General features: G+C 38.2%; 1 protein-coding gene across 1 annotated transcript in view; it reads left to right on the top strand.

The window, feature by feature from the left end:
* Positions 1-3,567: 3,567 nt before the first annotated feature.
* Positions 3,568-23,798, top strand: part of LOC109485507 (protein FAM149A-like) — a 42,048-nt gene continuing 21,817 nt past the window's right edge. Inside the window, exon 1 of the mRNA XM_019789194.1 lies at positions 3,568-3,926. Coding sequence (XP_019644753.1) covers positions 3,874-3,926 — 53 coding nt within the window. The 5' untranslated portion in view covers positions 3,568-3,873. The remainder of the gene's footprint in view (positions 3,927-23,798) is intronic.

Below are 23,798 nucleotides of genomic sequence, written 5' to 3'. Positions count from 1 at the left end.
GCATAACGTACTGCGCCTGTGCAAAAACACAGGTTGTATTTGATTTGGTCAATAGTGCTTCAGAAATTTGTTCATTGCAAATTTTTGGACACAACATTGGAAAACAACAGACATGATATCATTGTTCAATATGCAAAAAGACTTGCGGGAGCACATCTCAATTTACTGTGGGTACTCCCTTTTCCATGCCACATACCTGCAAGTCAAGAAATGGGCTCTTTCTGGAATTGATTCTGAAGCAAATAAACTGTGGAATGAACAATATTCCTGATATTCCTCTAGGTACAAAAACAACAGAATTTCAGTTTCATTAACCTTTAAAACTTCTCAAGGGGGAAAAAGTATTTTCCGATGTAAAAAATCGAACTTATAAGTTAGTTAGACACCAAAATGATTTATATTGTCGGAAAGAGTAAACCCTTATGTATCATCAAGAAAATAAAGGAAATCCTAATACTGAGTTTTTCACAATAACCAGCGTCGTGAGGCATAGCTTGCCAACCGGGAAACTGTTCTCTCAGTGCGGACCAACTCCCCTGGCATATCATCTGTCGAATTTAAAAAAAAAAAAGCATTGCTCCTCAGGTTGATAAGCTAGTAATGTTCTGTAGAACATGCAGAATGTTGACAACATGAAAGCTCAACAAGTTCCCCTTCTTCCCCAGTTTAAGTTGGCAAAGATGATCAACTTAACAGGAACAAAGGGCATAAAAGAATTTCTCCGCAGTAATCTCATTCCAGTCCACACTAAGCTCATTACGCATAACCAACGCCAGTGAAGAAAAACTAATGTGAACTGAAAAAGGAGGAACAATAAACAGCTTGTTGACATGAGCTTCCCTATCCCATTTTACCTAGCCTCCACCAGGCCTTCCTACGGGGGTACGGAACGTAGAATTCGGGGGTACGGAACGTACAATTCGGCAAAAAAGGCAAATAATTTGCCAGTAAACTCACTTTGCAGGTTGGGTAATTTCACCCTTCACATACTAACTATGTGAGCAAATGAACCCTACTGTCGCCTAACTCCCCTGGCCAATTATTCTCACTATTTAGCAAATTTTTACAGTTTTTGAACCCACATTTTTACTCTGGTGGAGTCTACGTTCTGCCCATACAGCTGCTAATACCTCTGAATAGGAAAATACTTGATGGCTACCCGGCAACACAGGTGGGCAGGTGAAATTGGCGGTAATTTGGTTTTGCGGAGTGACCTTGAGGGGTTACCAACGATTGGTGGTACTTTGAAATCCTATTATGGTTGGATCAGACCAGTAATGAGCTTTCAGAGAAGAGTTGATGACGTCTCCTGGCAACCAGGAAAGCTGAAGGGGATCAACCGACCACTCCGGACAGGATGTGACAGAAATCTGCTCAATATCCAACATTACCCACCACAACATTGTACTCACTCTAGTCAATGTGGCTTCAGTAATGTAGGCTATATCAGTCAGTGCTAAAATGTTGATTGATTTAATATACTAGTACACAAGATCTATACCTCCTGTCAATGTACAGATGTGAGTTTACGTGTGTGAATGTGTGGTGTGTGTGTGTGTGGGATTGCTTGTGTTGCATTGTAGTAGTAATAGTAGTAGTAAAAGTAGTAGTAGAATAGTAGTAGCATTCAGTATTTTGTAGCTGAGTAGCAGTAGAAGAAGTAGTATCTAGTATTTGTATGCGTGAACTTTTTTTTCTCTAGATGAGTTGAGTCTTATTCAGGTGGGCCAATTAGAAGTAGTAGTACACCTAGTAGTACATGTAGTAGTAGTAGTAGTAGAAGTAGTAGTAGGTAGTAATAGTAGTACAAGTAGTAGTACTAGTACTAGCAGTAGTACAATGTATTCAATGTTTGCTGGTGTGATCTATTAAAGTTTTATTCAGGTGGGCTAAACAGGGTGATAAGAAATGATTTCAACAATGAGATTTGTGAAGCAGGTTAATTAATTGTTTTATTAGCTAAAATTTCATTTTCCCTTGTTATTATCCAGCACAAACACCATGTACCAGAGAGGTATCATTTTTTAAAAGCCTTTTGTTACTGGTATTTTGATCATTGGACTTAGACTTAAAAGAAATGTACTATGTTTGTTTTCTTGCTGCAATCAATCAAATTCAATGCCCTGAAAATCCTGCATTTTGAGGGACAAATTTTGCTGTAGGCTTAGCTTAGTTTAATGATATCTCTTTCCATAGCTTTACATGCCAATTGTTGTCCATCAAAGATGGCGAATTGGGCAAAATTTTTGGCCATTACAAGTGGTAAAATTCCATCAATTGACAAAGACAGGCGCTGGCCAGAACTCTGATGTACTGTAAATGACAATAGTCTTCTCACCATGGTGTGTTGGAGCCAAATGGTAGCCGTGACAAGTGAAAAATGACCGTTTACGCTCCGACAGCACGTTTTGAGACGTGCCCAGGGCCCTTTGTGTGACATTATTGACAGTTAAGGTGAGGGAATGGAGGCTGTTAGGGGAGCTCTGTTGGGAAGTGTTTACCTTGCTGGCAGCTGGGGGAACTCAACAGAAGATCCATAGTTGCTACTCTGACACTCTGCTAATAAGGAAACAAATAGGAGAACAGCCTAGCAACAGGCCAAGATCCGGCAGAGCCACACAACTGAAATATCTAGTGATCTCTTGCCACTTTTTTGTTTTCATCAAAAATATGAAAACAGGATGCTTTACATTGTTACGAAAGTTCATCTGTGTTGGCAATGGTTAACAGTTGAACTTTGTAAAATTTACAAAATTTTAAAATTACATTTTACAAAATTTTAAAATTACATTTTACAAAATGTAAAATATGCACACCACATTTCCAGCAGCCTTCTTCAGGATTGTAAATGTGCATGCCTGAAAATTGTCGCACCGCTACCATTTTAAACTACACTAAATTTGATGTTAACTACATGTAATGTTAATACACAGTGTCCAAAAGCTGGCAGCAATGTATAAATGTTGATGTTAATGTTACATTTCCTTGACTCCTACATGTATGAGTAGGATTTTGATGGAGTATTACAACTCTCATTTGTCATAGAACGGTGATCAACATAAATCTCTGCAAACACTGAGAAAAGCCATTTCAACCTTTGACATTTTCATTCCCTCAGGTGAATAGATTTTATTAAAGGTGCTTTTTCTAAATTTAGGGCGTTCGATCAAGCAAATGCCTTCTTCACGTGTTGAGCCTGGCTTGTGTGAACTTTGAGAAACGCACTTCAAACAGCCATATCCTATTACCTGACAAATACCACCTGACAGCTGATCACCTGGTTGCCATGCAGAAGGTGTATGCCGTTGCTAAGGACCCCTGACTGGTGTTGAAATCTCCCAAATCAGGTTCATCTGAACCTTTTAAAAACTTAAATATAGTTATTGTGGTGACACTGTTGCTCTACAAAAATGCATAATGAATGAAATTTGAAAATCAACAAGATGTTTTTGATATTCTATGAAATATAAGGACACCAATGTGTCCTGAACTGTGCTGTAAAAATCATCAGGTTCCCGCGGATAGGGAAGTGTGGGGTCTTGGTTTCCTTCTGCTCGCCCCGCAAGGCATGCTGGTAACTCCTAGTTTTCGCCATTTTGTTTGTTTAGCAAGAACGAATTCTTGGCAAGCTCTCCAAAACTCTGGAAAACAAGGTTTTTCCGGTTTCCAACGTGACCCTCGGTGGATTCTGCACACAGTGGACGATTTCATAAAGCGTCACAGAGGTTGCTGTGTCGATATGGCGGCGTTTTGATGCGGCGGTGGACTCCAGTTTTCCGAGCAGGCAGAGCGCGGGTTGCTTGAGATGAGACGGGGAGAGACCCGTCCGGAGGCCGACCCCGGCGACAACCGGCGCCGACCCAGCCTCTAAACATGGCAGCCAGAACCATCAGTAGGAACAGGAACATCCTCGATAAGCTGGAGATGTGAGTACCGCTTTCTAAAAACACACAAACCCAACTTCTACTACCGCTAGGGCCCCCTCTATACGGGAAAGCAACGTACGTAGTTAACACACTGCAAGTGTGGGCACAGCAAGAGCTCTTGTTTCCTAAACACAACACTTTCACCCCGAGATAGGTCACAACATTCGTAATCGGAGGGTCTTACTGTCTCATTTAGCCGACATTAAGTGCGATCTCATAACTACAACACAGTTCCCCAGCATTTGGAGCTCTGTACTGTACGGTTCCTCCCACCATCTGTTAGGAAAATACAACTGTTTTGTTTGCCTGAGTTTTCACACGTAGCAAAAACCACAACAACACGTTCTACAACATGATACAGATATGAAGTCAGAGTAGCTATGTTCCTGGAGTATCTTTCACGCAAGAAACATCTCTAAGAAAGTCAACATTTGGGTGCTTGAAGTAAGATAAAACCTATCAATTTTGCTGGACTGGAAAGTTTGATGCTTGTTGTACCAGTGATGCTAATTACTAGAAATCACAACTTCTCATACTTTTACTTTTTAATTTTAGCATTGCAAGTGATACCTAGTGTCACTATATCAAAAGAGAAGACTTCTTTTACATTACATCAGGTACTTGGAGATATGTCCACTCCTCTGGCCATAAAATTTACCACAACAAGTTAAGAGTTTGAATCTGGAGTGCCCATACTCCTGTTTCAAGTGCCCAGCTTACCTTTACTTGAGAGGTTAGGAGCAAATTGTTTCTCGCACTCGTAAAGTACTGATATGCAGGATGAATTTTCCTTTACTAGTTTTTCACATGAATGCCGGCGAATAGCATGGTGTTAGCTCTTTCCATAGTTAAGAAACCTGTGTTAAACTTTTAAGTGTAAATAGAAGCCATTATTTAGTAAGCTGGGTTTAGGACTCAGTGTCAACTTGCTATTCATCTTCTACTGACCTATAAACTGCTTTTGGACTTGCCTACCTACCTATATCATATGCTTAGACGAGTTCTTGTTCTAGCCAGCCTGAAATATTTCCGTCATCTTAATTTTGTTTAATGTAAGTTCATATAGAGCGCCAAAGCGCGACAATCCTATAGGTGGTCAGGGGGCATGCTTCCCAAGAAATTTTGAAATCATGACCCTTTGAAATGCTAATATTCCTGAATTTAAGGGGCAGATTTTGCTGTAAAGCTTAGTTGAATTACATCTCTCTCTATATCTTCAGTTCACACACTGATTTTTTATCCATCAAAGATGACAGATTGGGCAAAATTTTTGTCCGTCACGAGTACCAAAATTTTTGTCAGTCATGAGCGCAAAATTTCAACAGAAAGATAGACCCTGGCAGTAACACTGGGCTTTACTTACGACTGGTAGGACTAGTACTGGGCCCTGTAAAGAAAACCCAGTGACCATGTTAGTACATTCCTGATATCCAGATGAAAGTTGCCTGGGTATCCTTGGGTACTGCGGCTGGCTAGAGGCCAAAGCTGACAGAGCCATCTGTGACCTGGGTGCTTCTTTCCCATTCTCTTCCCTTTGAAGTCGTTTTTCACCAGCAAAACATGTTTTTGTACAAGCAAATTCAACCAGAAACCTAGGAGTAGAACTCTCTTCTTCAGTGAGGAAAACTAGAAGGTAGAACAGCATCTTTAACCTTCTTCTGCCAAAGTTAGCTTCTGGTACTAAATTTCAGTATCAGTTATATAGGGTTAGACAGCATTGAGATGGTTAATTGTAGTGCCATGTCCATAAGCTTGTATGCTGCATGAGATGTACAACAAGTTCAAGTTTGTAGCAGGGGTCGAAATACCCCTCTGTGTGCAACTTGGTGCAAGTAAATTTGGTGTTGTGCAACTAATTTTTTGCCGGTATGCACGGCGGTGCAAGTTTGCTTTATCCGCTGTTATAACCTGTAGAAATACCCAATAAAGAACTGGAAAGGGAACAAATTTCAACAAAACCAGAATCCATGAAGTTTTTCTTCATTTTTTGTAATTAATTGAAGGTTACTATCTACGTTGCTTTAGTAGGTTAGTAGTGTAAGCAAATATTGGATGCTATTAAAGTTACTACATGTACTTTTGGTTGTGTTCCTATTATTTTTGGGGGGTGCAACTATTTTTCTTCTGGTGCAAGTATTTCTTTTTTCATCTGCACCAGTGCAAGTTGACCCCAAAATCTATTTCGACCCCTGTTGTAGTGTTTAACATTGTTAGGCAGAAATAACCAGTAGTTATCTTCTCCATCAGATCATGTAAAGTAAGGAAGACCAGGAAAAAGTCCTGCTAAATCGAAGCACATTCTAGAATGGGACCAATATTGTGCATTCACCATAACAGGTGTTTTCAGAATCTAACTTCATTGAACAGTCACTACAGGGCTCGAAATCTAGTAATACAGTATTATTTTCTGCACACCTGCCCTGATGAGGTAACTGTATTTCAAGCTCTGAGTTTTCAGACTTAGTAAAAGTTAGGACCATACTGTTATTTAACAAATGCTATTTAACTCTATTACCAATACAAATTTGGTATCATAAGGTTACCTGAGCCAATAGAACGTTAGCTGAGCAAAGAAAAAGGAAAGCTTTGTTGGTTGACTTGTCAACAAATATAGTTTTGCTCCGGAATGCGTATCCCTTGACACATGACAAGTATGTATTTTTTTCTGCCACACATTACAATGTAGGCACACAGTACATGGATTCTGCTGGCAAACTCTTACGCACTAGCCTTCACATCAATTTTATGGACAAAGAACCCTTTATAGTTACAACTGACAGTTTTACTTTTACTATGACCCTTACAGGTCAGATGTAGTTACTTAAGTCTTATGGTGATGTATTGTAATGTTGTTATGTCAATTCTTTGGCTTCTCACATGCCTTTCTTGTTATATATAACTTACAAGTCAGTGTGTTTTGTCATCAGACGATTTCAGTGTTGCAATGTATTGTAGCTTTGAAAGACTTATGCGCCTTATGCACATATTTTTTTACAGACGTCTATACTTCCAGTTATTGACAATTCTTACTATCTTATGACCATTGACATTAGGGAAGTCATTAAAATGTGTTTTATTTGAATAAGAATTAATGGCTTCTGAACAGTTTTAGTTTGATCTATACATCTTAAATTCTGGGTGGTTTGAATTTTCATAGTTATCTGCACGTATACTGAAAAAAAGTATTTCAAGTCTATATCTAAAGATTTCATGCATTTCTTCATCTCCCAATACAATGTACATATAATAAAGTGCAGATTTTTTATTTTTCTGTACTCAATTTTAAAGAAATATCAAGGTTTAAGCTTGGTTTCCTTCTGCTGTATTTTTCTGTGTTGGTTACATAAGTTTTTTTGTGCCCCACCTGTTTCTTTCGGCAGCCCCTTTCACAGAACCGTCTCACATTTCTGTGAGATCCTCCATCCATGTTTGTACAAACACAGACCCCTTCACTACAAAAAAGGCGGGAGAAGTGGCCCAGACGGTTTCTAACATCTCAGCCTCCCCACTTCTTTCCCCTCCTTTCTTTGTGACCGTGACCGTTTCTCTTTCCCATAGTGTATGGTTACCCAGGGCTCGAAATACCACCTGCATATGGGGGTTAGTACATGTCAATTTAGGAGGGCCTGCATGGGGGGGTAGTGATTACGAATTACGAAATATTTTCGCCGCCGATTACAAATTATGTTTAAGACTCAGAGCTGATTACAACTTTACGATTTGTGGCTTATGTCCTATTACGAATTATGTTGATTTTTGCGGAGGCTGCCTACGAATTACGAAGTCTAAAAAGGCCTGATTACGCCTTACGAAAAAGGGCATGCAGGCCCTCAATTGCTGATGTCTACCTGTATCTAACTTGCACTGGTCCATGTACTGGGTTTATATTCAAATGTAGGTATATGTGGTTTTGTATTTGCTGCATTAAGTAACTGTTACTACCCATGAAGTGTAAATTTAAAAGAATAATGGAAATGGTTTCTGAACAGTTTTTAGGATAAACCATACTTCGTGTATTCTGAGTGGTGCAGGTAGTTTGTCTGGTACAGGTTATTTTCAATGTTACCTGTACAGGTATGTAAAAAAAATATATTTCGAGCCCTGCTCTGGAGTGTTTGTGTAAGTGTTGCCAGTGGAAAGTTTACCCCGGCCTAGCTTGTTGTGTGGTTTGTCTTCTCCCCACCAGATATCAGTTGTACATGTCTGCACCAGTACAGGTATGTAGAAAAAATATATTTCGAGCCCTGTTCTGGAGTGTTTGTGTAAGTGTTGCCAGTGGAAAGTTTACCCGGGCTAGCTTGCTGTGTAGTTTGTCTTCTCCCCACCTGATATCAGTTGTACATGTCATCGCTCTTCAAACAACGCCATGTTGACTAACAGGGATGTGGTTACTTCCCACGAGGAGGTTGTGGGGATTTTCCTTGCCGCCTGTTGTCGTTTAACCTTTTACCTGCTACCTAACTTGATAATCAATGCAAAGTTGGTGCCAAATGGTTACCTTAGTAAGCTGAAGGTTAAAAAAAGGACGGCTGAACTTTTTTGATTTATTAATTGATTGAATCTTGGTCAGTTAAGAGGGATCCTGGGCCCTACTAGGGTTTGGGTTGGCGTTAGGAAGAGCATCCAGCCATAGAAATCCTGCTTCAAAAAAAGACTTGTACTTGATGCAAGCACATCTAACCCCCGGTTGGGGGAAAATGACGCTAAATTCGGTTAAAAAAGAATTGATTGAATCTTGGTCTAATACCAATTAAAACGACAAAATATTTCAAAAAAGCTCTGGAATGGCAAACTGTCACTTCTATTGGCAAACTGTGATCCATGAAACATTTTGGACTTTGGGGGGGGGGGCTTTGCACAGTGCCATTAACACAAAAATACAGATTACATTGTTGTTACTTGAAACCAACATCTTATTAATAATATGTTGTCAAAAGACAAAAATTATACCTAGTATCTGGTTACCCACATGTGTTAAAGTAAGTTCTTTAATCCCTGTATCCTTATATCAAGTGGTTCAAAGATGTTATCATGTAGATAATGCCTAACCACCTGTAGCAAAGCTGCTTTAATTAAAAATGAACAATGTTATCGCAGGAGCTGCTAGAACTTCTCTAGGCTAGGTTATAATTAATGGCAAATCTTACATGTAATGCCACTGAGTGATTTGAAGCTACCTATAAAAATTCAATTGAGAAGGTTGTCCTTTTATTGAAACTTAACGTAAATAGTTTTTCTGGACCAGTGTTCTAGCCAGCGTTAGATGGAATTTCACCACTCACAATGGACAAACATTTTACCCAATGTGCCATCTTTGACAGACAAAAATTGGCATGGAAAGAGATTTTGTAGAATTTGTCTTGGTGCCGGTAAAACTTGTCTGGTACAGGCACTTTTGAATGTTATCTATATTCAGAAAAAGTATTTTGAAGCCCTGCAGGCTATGTACATTCCAGAGATATACATCTGTCAATTTTCATTAACTGTCAAATAGCTCTGTTTTTTTTCTACAATGAATGTATGAAGCACCCTTGTGAGCAACTACAGTGGTCGAAATACTTTTTTTCAGTGCTCTGCAATATTGCAGAAGAGTCCAAATTTTGTTCTGCAATTTGAAAATACTGAAGTGTTGTCTGTCCTTGGGGCCAGAGAGGTCTAGTTTGCTAAATTGAAAACTATTGAATGACTGGAGCCTAGTTTTCCTTCTGCAAAATTGCAGATTGTATAATTTTTCTTTTGCAATCTTGAAAACCTATCTGCAGATTGCAGACTGCAGACAGATATTTCGAACACTGAGCTATGAAGCAAGTTAACATTAACTACAAGCAGTGTACCATAAGGAAACTGCCTTTCTGGGTTGTACTGACAGAAAAACTGGAGCAGGAATTTTACCTTCAGGTGATTCGATACCCTACACTACAAGGTGTCAGACACCTGTTAATTGATGGGCCGGAATGATACTGTTTTGTAGCTGTCTCTATGGTTATGTCGTTTGTATGTCTCCGGAAGGAGTTGAGTTATTACGACTCATTGGCTCGTGTCTATGTAACTGGTCTAATCCTATTACTGTGTGTCAGTCGGAGACTTTACTCTTTGTGACACCTTACCAGATCAATCCAAGTCTTTGTGTCTGCGTTTATGACTCAGATTTAGCAAGTGGGAATTCAAACATTTGGTAAAAGAAGTCAATTAGGCGTTGAAAACTATATAAGGCCACACTAATTTAATTTCTTAGTTAACGAATTCGCCAGCTTCATTTTTTTCTGATATACAAAAAAAAAAATTCAGAATCAACTGCAAAATGCTCATATTTTGCCCTGAACAGTTGAAAACAACCATCTTCTTTCTAGTTGTGAACAGGTATTCCATCTTTCAATGCAGTGGTTTGATTAAAAGTTCAAAATTCATTGTTTAGATATTAACCCAGCCTTTTATGTTGACTTCATGGCTCATTTCGTAGCATTTGGGGCTATAATAAGATGCCTAGACGTGTTTCTTTTTTTTTCCCTGTTGCTTCATATTTTTTTCTGAAAAAATCTGAGAACCAACAAATTAGATTGGTGTGGCCTAAGTATCTAACCATTTTTGTTGTACAGTTTTTATTTTTGAATTGAAATTTATAGGGACAAGCAAATAGATTAGATGTCAATTTGGGAACAGTTTTGAGGTCACTGGTGTAACAGGTGGTTTTTATTAGGTGACTTATTAAGAGACAATTGTTCTATAGTGAGTTTATTTCACTGGAAGCAGGGTCTGCAAAATTGCCTTTTTCCTTCAGGCTTAGTAAGACATTTCTGTTCTAGTATGTTAATCGTAGCTGGCCGCTTTAATTCAACCTTGTCAGGAAATTGTAAAGTGTAATTGGTCACTTTAATATTCCACATAACAAGTTATCCTGAATTTCTTGTTGAGTGTTATGGAAAAATTGTTGGTATGGCATAGTTGAACACCAGACTTCCCAAAAAATTAGAACGGAGCATCTAGCATCTGCAGAAAAGTTTTACCAGACACCACAAGAAAGAATAATCCAATGAAGTCTTTCCAAAAGCCTTACACAAGAACATTTTCATATATCGTGAAAGTGTTGCCGACTCTCCTAAATTTATCATTAAGTATTGCCAAGATTCTCCCATTCAGACCCTCTTGCAATTGGCAGACACTGAAAACATTTCCACTTTTCAGCAAGGGTGACAGAAAGTTTCTCCAAGTTGACACGAAAGCGCAAAACTTAATAGCACCAAAAGAAATCCATTGGGACACGGATTAACTTTAACATGCATTCAACTGTTTACATACGCCCGCCAAAAACAACATTCCGAAGTTATGGCGAAAGATTGTCATCAGATCCATATCGGCCAGATCCATGGCAGCAGGTTTTTCAATTTTGACGACAGGTGTCACTAACAGAAGTGAGTGAGTGTCACTAACAGAAGGTACTTAATCAACTTCAGGAAATGTGACTATTATATGTCAGTCTTTACATTCTCTGGAGGACTGAAAGAAAAGTGTTGCATTCTTCTTTTAATTTAGGGCAGAAGGGATGCTTGTTTATGTTCCTTAAGATGCAAGAAAGGAACACATGACCCTTGAATCTAGGCCAGTCATGTTTTTGTTTTCGTAAGAGGAAAAAGATGCAAAGACTGGCATCTATGTTATCGTACTTATAAAGGAGTGAATACACTTAATCCTGTATGGAATGGGTGGAGGCAAGCTTATAAGCTTTGTCATGCACTGTGTTGCGATCTCTTTCGAATAGTTCCGTTGGATTTTGGCATTAACGTTAACCTTTTCCCCATTCAGCACAGGTGTGAAGTAGGTCATCTTTTGACGATTCTCTGCTAGAATCTAGGACAGGTGTATCGTTTCACCTTTTGCAGGTGCAACTCGTATTGTTTGTTTGTTTGACAAGGCCACCCATAACTGCATCTAGACCTATAAAATCCCAACATCTCATTGACATGTTAGTGCTACATGTATAACATAACAAGCTTCCTGGTCATCTTACTACTGAGTACATAAGATGCTTTTAATAGTTCAGAAGAAGCTATCAAGAAAGTTGTACATAGCTCAAATGTGTTGCACACAAAAAAGTTATACTTTTAACAGTCATTCGAATAGACTGGAATACTGTAATCATTTTGAGTTTTGTAATGAAATTTATCACCATTTGCAGATTTATAGTGATCTTATTATATATAAGTTAATTGAGATGTATTTTGTATTTTTGAATGCAGAAAAATAAAACCTTTCTGGCTTGAAAGCGTCAAAGAAAGAAAAGAACTGTCAGGAGGAGTTGTGATTAATGAGAAAAGGGTGGATCCGGAATACTGTACGTGTTTGGTTTACTATTCATGTCTTAGCACAGGTACATTGAGAAGATATACTGTACAAGTCTCAAATAACTTCCCATCTTCCCATCAAATAACTTCCCATCACGATGAAAATCTGTGCGAAATACGTACATTTCAATTCGTTCATTTCTCGTGTAACCAAAAGCTTTTACACGACTTTCAGTTATGATTTATACGACTATTGTACGAGAAATAAAGAAGTTAAAACTGGATGTAAAATGCATTGGAAGGGAATTTTTAATCAAGATATGTACTATATTTGTTGATGTGGCTACCATTATAGTAAAGGTAAAAATAATGCCAAATGGCCAAGTCCAAACTCAAGACCCGAGGTCACAGGTTTGGCTCCTAATGTTGGTATTCCTGACAAGAAGTTGTTTTCGTTGAGAAAGGCACGACTTTCCCCACTCCACACAGGTGTAAAGTGGGCACCTGCCTTCGGTGGCAGTAGAAGGAGAGGGATGGGCTCCACCTTGCAAATACCGTGCCCTAGACACCGTGCGACTAAGCGGCCTCAAAAATGCTACAGGATTTACCTTTATCATTGAACTTTGTAACTCTTTATCTCTATGCATCCAGTGTGCCTTAGCTTGTTGTGTAAATACTGCACCACTGTAACTGTGTCTTGGGTGATACACACTCCCAGCAGTTGTCCCAGATAACGGCCCATGCGGATAATGTGCCGTTGCTACCTTCCCATTGTTCTACAGAAATATGTTTGTTTTGGCAGCTTTGTGGGAAAGTTGCCCAAGCACTTCTCCTAATCCGCATCAATTCAAGAGAGGATTAAAGCAGACAAGAGCGTCTTGGTTTTGATTTGTTAATGGGTGTGGCATTGACTTAAGCACAAGAAGTCCCGACAACGCGCTAAGCTAAATTTTTGAGCTCGCTACGTGTTATGCTGAATTCAGGAAACCTCTCGATAACGCTTTACGATAGATTCCAAGTGCCTACAATGTATTGCGTAGAATTAAAACGGCAAATACACTCTATGCAAAATGCGCCAATTATGCTCTACATTGAATAAGAGTGGTCTGTCTACGCTCTACGTAGAATTAAAATGGCCGATTACGCTCTATGGAAAAGGGCATGTGGGCCCCCAAGAAGGTACCAATAACTTAAGTCGGTCCTTGTTTCAATAGGTTGGTTAGGTTGATGTAATTGTTAGGTGTTTGGCACAGAACCCATAGATCCTGGGTTCGAATCCCCTAACTTGCCCAGGTGTTGTGCCCTTGGGAAAGATACTTTATGCGACTTTCCTCACTTGACAGATGAAAACGAGTACCCCCATGCAGACCCTCATATTATCACCTTACGAAGTTTTAACTTTTTTGTTGTCCCTCTGTCATTTTTATTTCCTGTGCATATTTCCTCCTAATGCCAAGGTCACATTTCCAAACCGGGGCCCGGCCGGGCAGTGTTATGGAATGAAAAGTATGAATTAAAAGATAACAAAGCACAAAACTTTCAAATGAAGTTGAAAAATAGTTGTTGTTTTTTCAGAAAGGCCCCAGTTTGAAAATATGACCCCAGCATAAATATATCATTTCTAGCTTGTCAGTTGTTGTCATCTTTGGTTGGTAAATTGTTTCAAACTTTGCCCAAACAAATCCCCTGGTCAGAGTTTCTATCAAGAAAGAGATGAATAATGACCCCATATGTGTACATTGTACATTATCCAGTAATTAGTTTGCAATGTCCATATAGTGTGCTATTTCGGTAATGTAACAACATAGGTAATGTTACTGGGGCGTGAGTTCAGATAGAAATAGTACAGATTTTTGATAACTTATCATGTACACAAGTGCAAATCACGTTCAAATGTCATGCATTTCTCAATTAAAATGCTTGCAAAAGCCATAAACTTCTTGTTTAAACTGCATTTATTAGATGATTTCTTGTGTAAAATGCATGTATATTCTATGAACTTTAGAACATTTAACACAATTCTGACTATTCAAAATCTCAGGTATTATCTGAGAATGCTTTTGATAATGTGGTTCATAACTGTCATATAGCAAGTTGGAGTATATAACAATACAAGAACCCATAAACAAGCCCATTAAGGACCATTCAGGTTGCCTTTCAGGTGAGTATACCTCACCGACCGCGGCATTCTACTCAGATAATAGAAAAATCTTTGACCTTTCACGTACCCGTGTGTTTGATAAATTCTAACTGCATTGTTCGGTTTCTACGGATCCTTTTCAAAAGATGTTAAAAGATTTCCTTTTGTTTTTAGTTGCCTTCAAACATTTTTTAAATGTGGTAACCACAAAGTATATATATTATGCTATGATTTGATCAAAACTGGAACTATTCGACAGTTTTTGAAGTTGAAAATTGGTCACGTCTTGCGATTGTTTTGAAAGTTGGTTACAAATTTGTATAAACATCAATTAAACAGTGTGCACCAAAGTACAAACTTTAACCATGATGTTATGAAATTCCGAGAGCTGCCTTAGTAACTGCATCGTTTGATAAAAGAAAAAAAATTTTCTTTTTCAACACTGATTAGCCGCATACAATGAAGAAAACGATTCTCGTCAAGTGAAATGGAGGTACCCTAGGGTTGCAAAATTTTGAAAAATTATAGAAGAGCATTTTTTAAAACAAATTGTGACAAATACCATGTAGATCCTGGCATGTTAATTGCTTTTAGATTAATCAAATTTTTGATAAAAATCAGTCATTGGACAGTTATAAGAAAAATGATTTTACTTCTTTTCAGTAACTTTTTACAGAACAAAATGTTAAAAGATTATTACTCTGTAAAGGAGGTCAGTGACCGAATGGGTTAGTTCTGTGCATACGTTCGTAGCTATAACTCACAATCATTTGCTGCAATATTTTTAAAAAAGATTAATGCTATTGTCAACAAAAAAATGGTTATCAAAGCCGACTGCGTGTTACCCGTTACGTAAGCGCGTACCCTTCGCTGTCCATTCCCGGCCGCGAAACAAAAACGCGGGATTACAGTCGCACGCCACGCCGTTATGGTAGCCACGGAAAATAAACAGATAGACGGTTCACATCAATTAATCTCACGTTTTGTTAACACTGCCCTGCAGTTCATAACGGTTGACAGAGACGTATTGTCGGAGCTCATTGTGTATTCATTTGTAGCAAAAGGTTATGGTAGAATTGTCAAGGGTAGAGACATTGGCCCCCCACTAGACACGTACAGTTAGAGAATGCATTTGTAACGATCTACAAGAAAGAAGCGGCTACTTTTTTTACTTGCTGGATTAAAAGTCTGCAGTTTTTTTTAATGATATTTTGGCTGCCTACCCTACCAGTGCAGGACTTAACCGTGGGTAGCTTTGTTTTGTCTCGACATGAAGATTTTCAAACGGCATAAAAGTGATTCAAAGTCTTTCCTGATTCAAAGGTTTCTCACCAACGTCAGTTCAGAAGAGTCCAGGTAAGCCACCCTCTTCATTCTAAATTATTGTGTTCAACCTACGGGCAACCTACGGCAAAAATTAGGTTGCCTATCAGAATTTTAGGTTGCCCCACCTGTAAGTTAGTGTTACTACTTTCCTAAAATTAAGTACTGTTACATACATAATAAGCCTTTGACAATATTTCTAACAGCATTCAGTTAACTGATACTAGTAATAGCCATTAATACCTAAAATTAAAAAGCATCTGCCGGATACAGTGGTGCAAGCCAAGTGGGCATGATTGGGGGGGGGGGCATTCTTAAAATTCAGGTAGCACACTGGGCTACCTGGGTTCAAAAATAGGTTGCCACAATCAAAAGTTGTGCAAAATGCAATTAAATTAGCCCTGCATTTTTTCGATTTAAAAGTGTGCAAAAGCTGTGCACTTCTCGGTTAAATCATGTTCATTTCTTGTGTAAAATGCACGTAGATGTTTGTGTAATCATGTATGGATTATTGCATTGCCATACAGATAGCCACACACAGTTGGAGCTAACATTGTGTTTTAATTGGCTTTTGCACGACTTTTAGTCGCATATTATACGGCTTTTTCACAGCTTTTACACACAACTTTTGTACAAGAAATAAAGTAGGGAAAACTACTTGTGAAATGCATGGGAAAAGATGTTAATCACGATCTGTATTGTGCATGTGTGTGTACCAAGAATCTGAGATACTATTTTCCTATTACTCTTCTAGTTTAAAATTTTCCTTATTTCAAAAACCTACAAATTGAGTTATTGTGGCCTACAACTGATTGTAACTAAAATGTGTGTTTGTGCTCTGGAAATAAATGGCATTTTTTATGTGACAGTTTCAAGTGGAATGCAAACTGTAAGGCATGATTCATGTGGCTAATTTGTCTTGGTTATTGACGTCAGTACTGAGCCCTGCCTGGTAACCCACCAATAATATGCAAATTAACAACATCCACGGCTCAAGTTGTTAATTATGGCAATGGCTATGACACGGGTCACTTTGAATTATGTTGAGAGTTTCTAAAATCTTGTTAACTTTAGAATCAAATATCACTTGAACTAAAACATCATGGCAGAAAAATAGTACACTTAACCATACATTGAGAATTTAGAAAAATAATTCACCTGCTTGTAATGATACTGTCTCAGTTTAAAAAACAGTTCAGGCTTTTCTTTGAAGGATTCCCCCTTCCAATTTTTACCACTCAAAATTTTCATTCATTCATTAAAATTTACCGCATTTGTAGAATCAGACCACCGGCTTTATGTCCTATCCGAGAGGATGTCCCTAACCGAAGCTAGGTACTCATTTTTGCACCTGAATCGAGTGAGGAAATAGGTGTAAAGTGTCTTTGGCCTGCTTTACACATAACTTTTTCAAGTCGACTTGAGTGAAAATTTCCCTGTGTAAAGAGAAATAATTCAACTCAAGTCGCATTCTAATCAAAAGACGACTTGAGCAAGTCGACTTCGCCAAGTCGACTTAGAAATGGTGTGTGTAAAGCGGGTCTTTACCAAGGGCACAATATTGGGATCTGCTTTGTTTTACCCTCCTGCTATACCACCATGGTATCTGTTTAGTTCTATTTGTGGTGGTTACCTCAGGAGGCTTTATATTATACAGCCATATAAGCCGGAAGAGTGGCAGCTTTGGGATGTAATAAATTAGCATTACAGTTCTAGATTGCCCGCATATCATAAATTTTTCCTCCTCCCTTCCTGCCATATAACAGTACTAGTCGTGACCAAAAGACAAAACAGTACAGTTTTGGTAAAAGCTGATACATCACTGGGAATGGGAAAGATTGTGAAAATTTATGAAATGTAGAAAATGTTAATTAAACAATTACCTAAACTGCAAAAGATATGAAAGCAGTTAAGATGTTATAACATAGCAAAATTAATGCCATTCCAGTTGACATGATACTGTTGTTGTCCTTGTTTATTAATGTCTATTATTATGCTAGACGTGGTTTCTAGTTTCTGAGCTCTAGCAAAGGTACTATGTTGTGCAAAATGCTCTTGATATTTCCAGAAGCTGTAGATTTGATAAAAAGGTGGTACAGTGGTTTGCTTCATTCTTATGTCAGAGAATGTTATCTGAAGTACCGGCTTGCACTGTCATCCCCAAATCCCTCATCAGAGCTATTGGTTTCATCTGTTTTGTTATTTGCGAAAACACGAAACAGCCATTTCGGTGCGTGTGTTGTGTCCGTATCCTGCTACACAACCGCCGCCATTGACGTGAATGAACCGCGGAGGACACCGAAGTAGCGAATGCAAGCCTCCCATGGATAGGTCAATTTCCTACGAACAATGTCGTTGTGCGCTACAAGTTCCCATTAAGTAGGTTTTCCGTTTAACGATCATTACTCATTCCTGGATAAGTGAGACTGAGTGTCAAATTGAAGCAGACGCTGCAATGCTACTATTAAAAGTTTATTGTCTAAATTTTCCCCTTCATTTTTCAAGATTTGTCTTCTATATGGTAAAAAGAGAGGTCCAGATGGTAAGTCATCTTGGACGATTCCGTGTTCGAGTTAATCGCGCCGTGTTTTCGTGAAGAGGGCTTTGCTTTGACACCTCATTGACTTTTTAGGTGACCGTGTTTTGGGTACAACAGAGAGATTTCGTGGGGGTATCGAGTGACGACGACAAGAAAGGCAGTATATTGTAGATCATATTGGATGTCCGCTGCCTTTGTTTCGTCACTCACAGGTGACTTTAAGTGTGAAGGCTATGCTTCAATGATCAGTGACTCCTACCCAAATATCCTCTCAGTGTTTAACCGCCATAACAAAGTCTCAGTTGTAAGAGAACCTATACCATAAAATGGACCCATATATCTTCAGATCACAGAAAAGACAGTTCACCTCAATACCTACTGTAATACTTCTAAGGGATCAGCAACTTTTGCAAGATTATTCTGACAGATTTTTATTTCTCGAAGCAACTAACTACGGTCACCACAAAAAAAAGAAGACAAGCACTTGAAAATGTTGGCTACCAAAGTATCTTGTATCCAAGTGATTTCACTTGACTGCATAATTTGTACGTTCAGTACTTAACAAAAGACAACAACATTTGAAAGTAACCCTCCCAGTGCTGAGAGAATGGCGGCAGTGCCTGGCTGCCATGTTTTGTGCCTCTCTTGTTGCTAGGTTGCAGTATTTAGTGTCGCCAGCCTTGCGCCTGCTTGCCGAGCACATCCTGGTCTGTCAGCCGACACACGCAAACGTTCCCTACATTCCATACAAGTTCAGCCACTTCTGCCTAAGCACATAATTTAATGTTTCCAGTTAAACTGACTTGAAGGTTCAGTCACATAACAGCTAATCATCTGTAAGGCCACACCAATTTAATTTGTTGTTAAATTGAAGCGACAGGGAGAAATAAAATTTAAAAAAAGCAGGCCAAGGCACCCCATGATAGCCGGAAAATGTTACGATATGAACCATGAAGTCAACATACCAGCCTGGTTTATGATTGAAAGTAACAATAGATTTTGAACTTTTAATGAAAAGAAGTTGCATTGTTACATTAACAAACTTTAACAACTAGGAAGAAAAGGACTTTCTTCAACCGTTGGGGCCAAATATTTTGGCAAAATATGTCTTTCAAGTTTCATTGAGCATTTTCAGTTGATTCAGAACCTAAAATCTTTTTTTTTTTGCAACTCAGAAAAAAATGGACAGGGTGAATCCGAGAAACAATTAAGTTGGTGTGGCCTAAACATTCATGTGCATGCAAGGCTCGAAATATTTTTTTCTGCATAGAACTGCATATCATACTTACAGTGAAGACTGTTCACTTATTATAGGCACTTCTATATTTGAAATATTAGCACTTGTTCCAGATTTAAAATTAGAATTTGAAACTTATAGTCAGATATCTTCATAACTACAAAAATTAGTGTAGAAATATATGATTATGAAAGAGAAGATATTTGCACAGTAACTGAAAAAGACAGTCACTGAAGCAACTGGATAGATTTTGATAAAAGATTTTAACAACTCTATACAGGAAAACTTCCGTTGGCCTTCCCTGAATAGGTGTTACTGTGTAAAGTCAATTATCTCAATCGTAGTAACTAAGTTTTGAAACTCATCAACTAAGTTACCTGCTTCGATACATTCAAATGTTTTGTGTCAACAGTTACCTTTGTATGAAGGCACACTTTTGAGTTACATTGTAAGGGCTATTTGTAAGACTACCATATGACTTGTAGTATTATAAGATATGAGATGCTACATTTAGAAACAAAAATTAAAGTAACAATATTCGAGATAAACTAGCATCCGCTGGTCATATGGTGTGTTGACTTACATGTAAAAGCACCAGGACTTGGTTTACAGTGTCACAGAAGTTTCTTTTGTTTGTAGCTCTTTGTGGGAAGGGTTTATTTTTAGCAACACTCAATGACAGGTCACTACTCTAGACAAAGGGTTTCAAGGTTATATGTTCGGGGGTCATTATGTAACAGTTTTGTACAAAAAAAAATGAAATATTTTCATTGAAACAAATCTTTGTGTCATAATCTACTTCCACCTTTTAAAGTAATCGTGCAGTAATGTCACATTTCTGACGTGTGATTATCGCTAAACGAGGCACACTGAGTTTGTGGCACCACCACAAAATACCAGAATGTAAACAAACATGGCTGACAGCTATGTATGGTGTCATATTTTGGCACCTTCACTTCATGGATGTTACAAACATCTTAGTAGTAGTCATCTTGGTGATTCTTTGATTGTGAGCATAACCTACTGTACATTTACATGCTATTCAAAGTAAATCTGCTAGGGGGCACTGTATCCACATCCCTTCAGCCTAACTCTCAAATTACTACAAGTAACACAGACTTTAGCACACTTGTTTGGTTTTGTGAGTCATGCCCCAGTGCTTGTTTTGCAGGAAGTTTGTAGTATTTCAATCGTCACATTTTTGTTTGAATCATTCTTTATCCTTGGCTTGAGAAGTTTCCTAAACAATACAACTGTGTTTGACATTTGTTGCAGTTTGAAAGATTGAAACCCAGATATCTTCTTGCAAAACAGGTAGTAAGGAATAACTGTGCAAACTGTTTGTCTATACTTGACGCTTGAGGAAAATATTGTACACCTGAATGATGAATTATGACAAAAAGGAAAATGATTAATAATGTCACAGACAAAAATAGAATACTGACATTTTGTTTCCTACAATGCTATTATGAACTTTTGACACCTATTTCTAGGTGTGTATTGTATAGGTGTGTATTATATAGGTGTGTATGAATAGGTTTCTGGGCACAAAAACGGATAGCACCCAGGCTATGAATGGGTTGCTGTTAAGCAGTTATAATGAAAGACATTTATTTAAATCTTACTGCAGGACTCGAAGAACTGGGTGCATATGCAACTTACCCAAATATTTTCGTAGGTTTATGTATGTAAAGATGTTAAATGTACAGTAGTATACAGTATATTCTTAAGATCCAAGTGTCAGAAAAATAATAAAGTCATCGTTATAGTACTTTTTCTTTAGAAGTGAAATATTAGTTTTTGCTGACATTCTACTTATTTTATCTCATGTGATGCACCCAAAAAATATTTGTGCACCCCAGTTTTTTAGGTTGGGTGCACCAGTGCACCTATTACTATCCCATTGTATCTGTATGCTATGGAATAGGGTTGATTCGACGTACTACATAAAAAAGCATACCAGAAAATTGGCTTTGAAAATCCCATTTTACTGACTCGAAATATGATTGGGTGCCTTTAACAGACAAGGTTATATGGTTGGTATTTGTAGCATGTTCTTTCACGGCGCCTCACGCAATGTTATTATAACACACAGACGTGGCGTGGCCTTGCCATCCGTTCTGCCGCCTAATTCTGTAATTGTGCAGAAGAAAAGGGGAGCGTGCAACAAGCCTGGCACGCCCGCCTCTGTAGTAGTTAATTGTATGAATAAAATATGATGTTTTTAACGTTTGTTTCTTGGATACAACCTTGGGGGATTTGAGGGAAGAATGCCCAGTCTCTGTGGAGCCTTTCTGCACTGCTGATCCGATGGATTTATGGAATAACATCGGTTCAATAGTTCAATTCATAGACATTCCATAGGTAATGCATGTTTCTATGAGCGGGTAGATGGAGGCATGCCAGCAACCTTACCTTGGTGCTGACTGGCCATCCATTCAGTTATGGCTGTGAAAGTGATACAAAACTATTCTTTGGTACTTAAGCATGTGTGTTACCATTGCTCAGCATATTCTACATTCTGAAATAAGTTTTTTTCAAAGATACTAGAAATGTGGAACCCCAAATCAACTTTAAAGGGGTTTATGTGCAATTAAAGGGGCGTCATGTAACATTTTTGCACCAGAAATTAGAGTATCTTAATGTAAAAAAAATCTTCTTATGATTGCAATTTACTTCCACTTTTCAATATATTTGTGAAATTATCTCACATACCTGACATTTATGGCTGGCAATAAAACCACGATATTTATTTTGTGGCACCACCACAAAATACGAGAATGTAAACAAATATGGCTAACAGCTGTATTTCCAGCTTTTAAACACGCACATATTTTTGCACCTCCACTTTCTGAATGACACGTATGTCTCAAATGGACTTCTATATTTTCAACCAGTTTTGACGTATGTCCAGATCATACAAAACCTTGAGGCCTGAAGGCTGGTATACTGTTGGAAAGTTATGTTATCAACCAAGGATTGAGGTATTCAAAAATTCATTCTTTTATAGAACTATTGCAGACTAGAACTCACTGTCACCAAGTACAGTAGGGGCATTGTCATTAGATAGCTTTAAACAGTGCCTAGAGTTAGATATTCAAGGGTGTGTAACAGGTCGATCAGTATAATGTAGCCAGCTGCCGCAGCGCCGCGTGCCTGCGAAGCCGGTGTGTTACGCCGAAGGGCAGTTATACCGGCTATACAGATACAGAAACGTACGTCAAAGCAGGCTGATATACACGCAGAAAAAATTCGCTCACTGTACGCAGTTTTCCGACCATCAGATTTTTGCCTGCCGCTGGGCTCTTGTTTCAAAATGTACATCTCAGTGTCATGAATTATGTATTAGCACTAATTAGGTATGATTGGGTCATTATAGGATGGTCTGGTTAAATACAGGGCACCAACCCAAATCATTAAAGATGGATGAACCACAAATTTGGAACCATATAAAATTTTACCTACTGTAGATTTGAAACACTTTAAAATTCTAATTTATTTTTTGTTTGTCTTCTTTGGATATTTATGTTCATTTGGTTGTAAATGGTTTGATCTGACCCCCTTAAATAACCATAAATAACTTTTCACTAATTTCAGCTTGTAGCAAATAACCATTCGTCGGTTCTATCATGATCATCTTTAGGTCCAGACTAGGGTGAATTGTCCCAGAAATTAGAGCTATAAACACATAATTTTTGTCTTGTTGGTGTGGGAAGGGGTTTGAACTATTATCATCTATGTGATAATTACTGTAACTGAGGTTAGATTACTGTTGTAGTGACGTCATGCCCTTTCTCAGCTTTCTCCTTTTTACCCCAATCATGGTGTGATATTTTAATGCATGACAGTGTATGGCAACAACTGTTGAACATGTATAGTACGAAAATGAGATAAAGAATAAAACTTAACATCCCAATCACTAGAACAATAGATACTTACTAGCATAAGTCTTTGCTATAGTGTTACAATTGAGTGTAACACTAACTGCAAGCATCATTTAAGTAGATTTTAGTATTGTTGTTATCTTTTGATTTAAACACTTGCCATACATTGTATCCATTGCAATTGTTGCGCAATAAAGATTGATTGATTGATTGATCTATTGTACTTGTTGGCAGGGAGTTCCACTCTACAAGAGTTCTAGGAATTGTTTTTGAACACCTCAATCCTTGTAGATAACTGCGGTACTTGAAACTGAATTTCTGAGCTGGAATTAGATAATTAGTACTTGATAGGCATTTTCTACAGTCTGGACATTTTTCTTTTGCCTTGCAGTGACACCCACTGTCGGTTTGTTGTCATTTCCCTGACACTAGCACCCCTTTCATACTTGTTCAATGACAATTACATGTTG

This window comes from Branchiostoma belcheri, unplaced genomic scaffold (genome assembly GCF_001625305.1).
Source record: "Branchiostoma belcheri isolate BF01 breed outbred unplaced genomic scaffold, Haploidv18h27 scaffold76, whole genome shotgun sequence".
Taxonomy (NCBI): Eukaryota; Metazoa; Chordata; class Leptocardii; order Amphioxiformes; family Branchiostomatidae; genus Branchiostoma; species Branchiostoma belcheri.
This window is presented reverse-complemented; position numbering and strand designations above follow the sequence as displayed.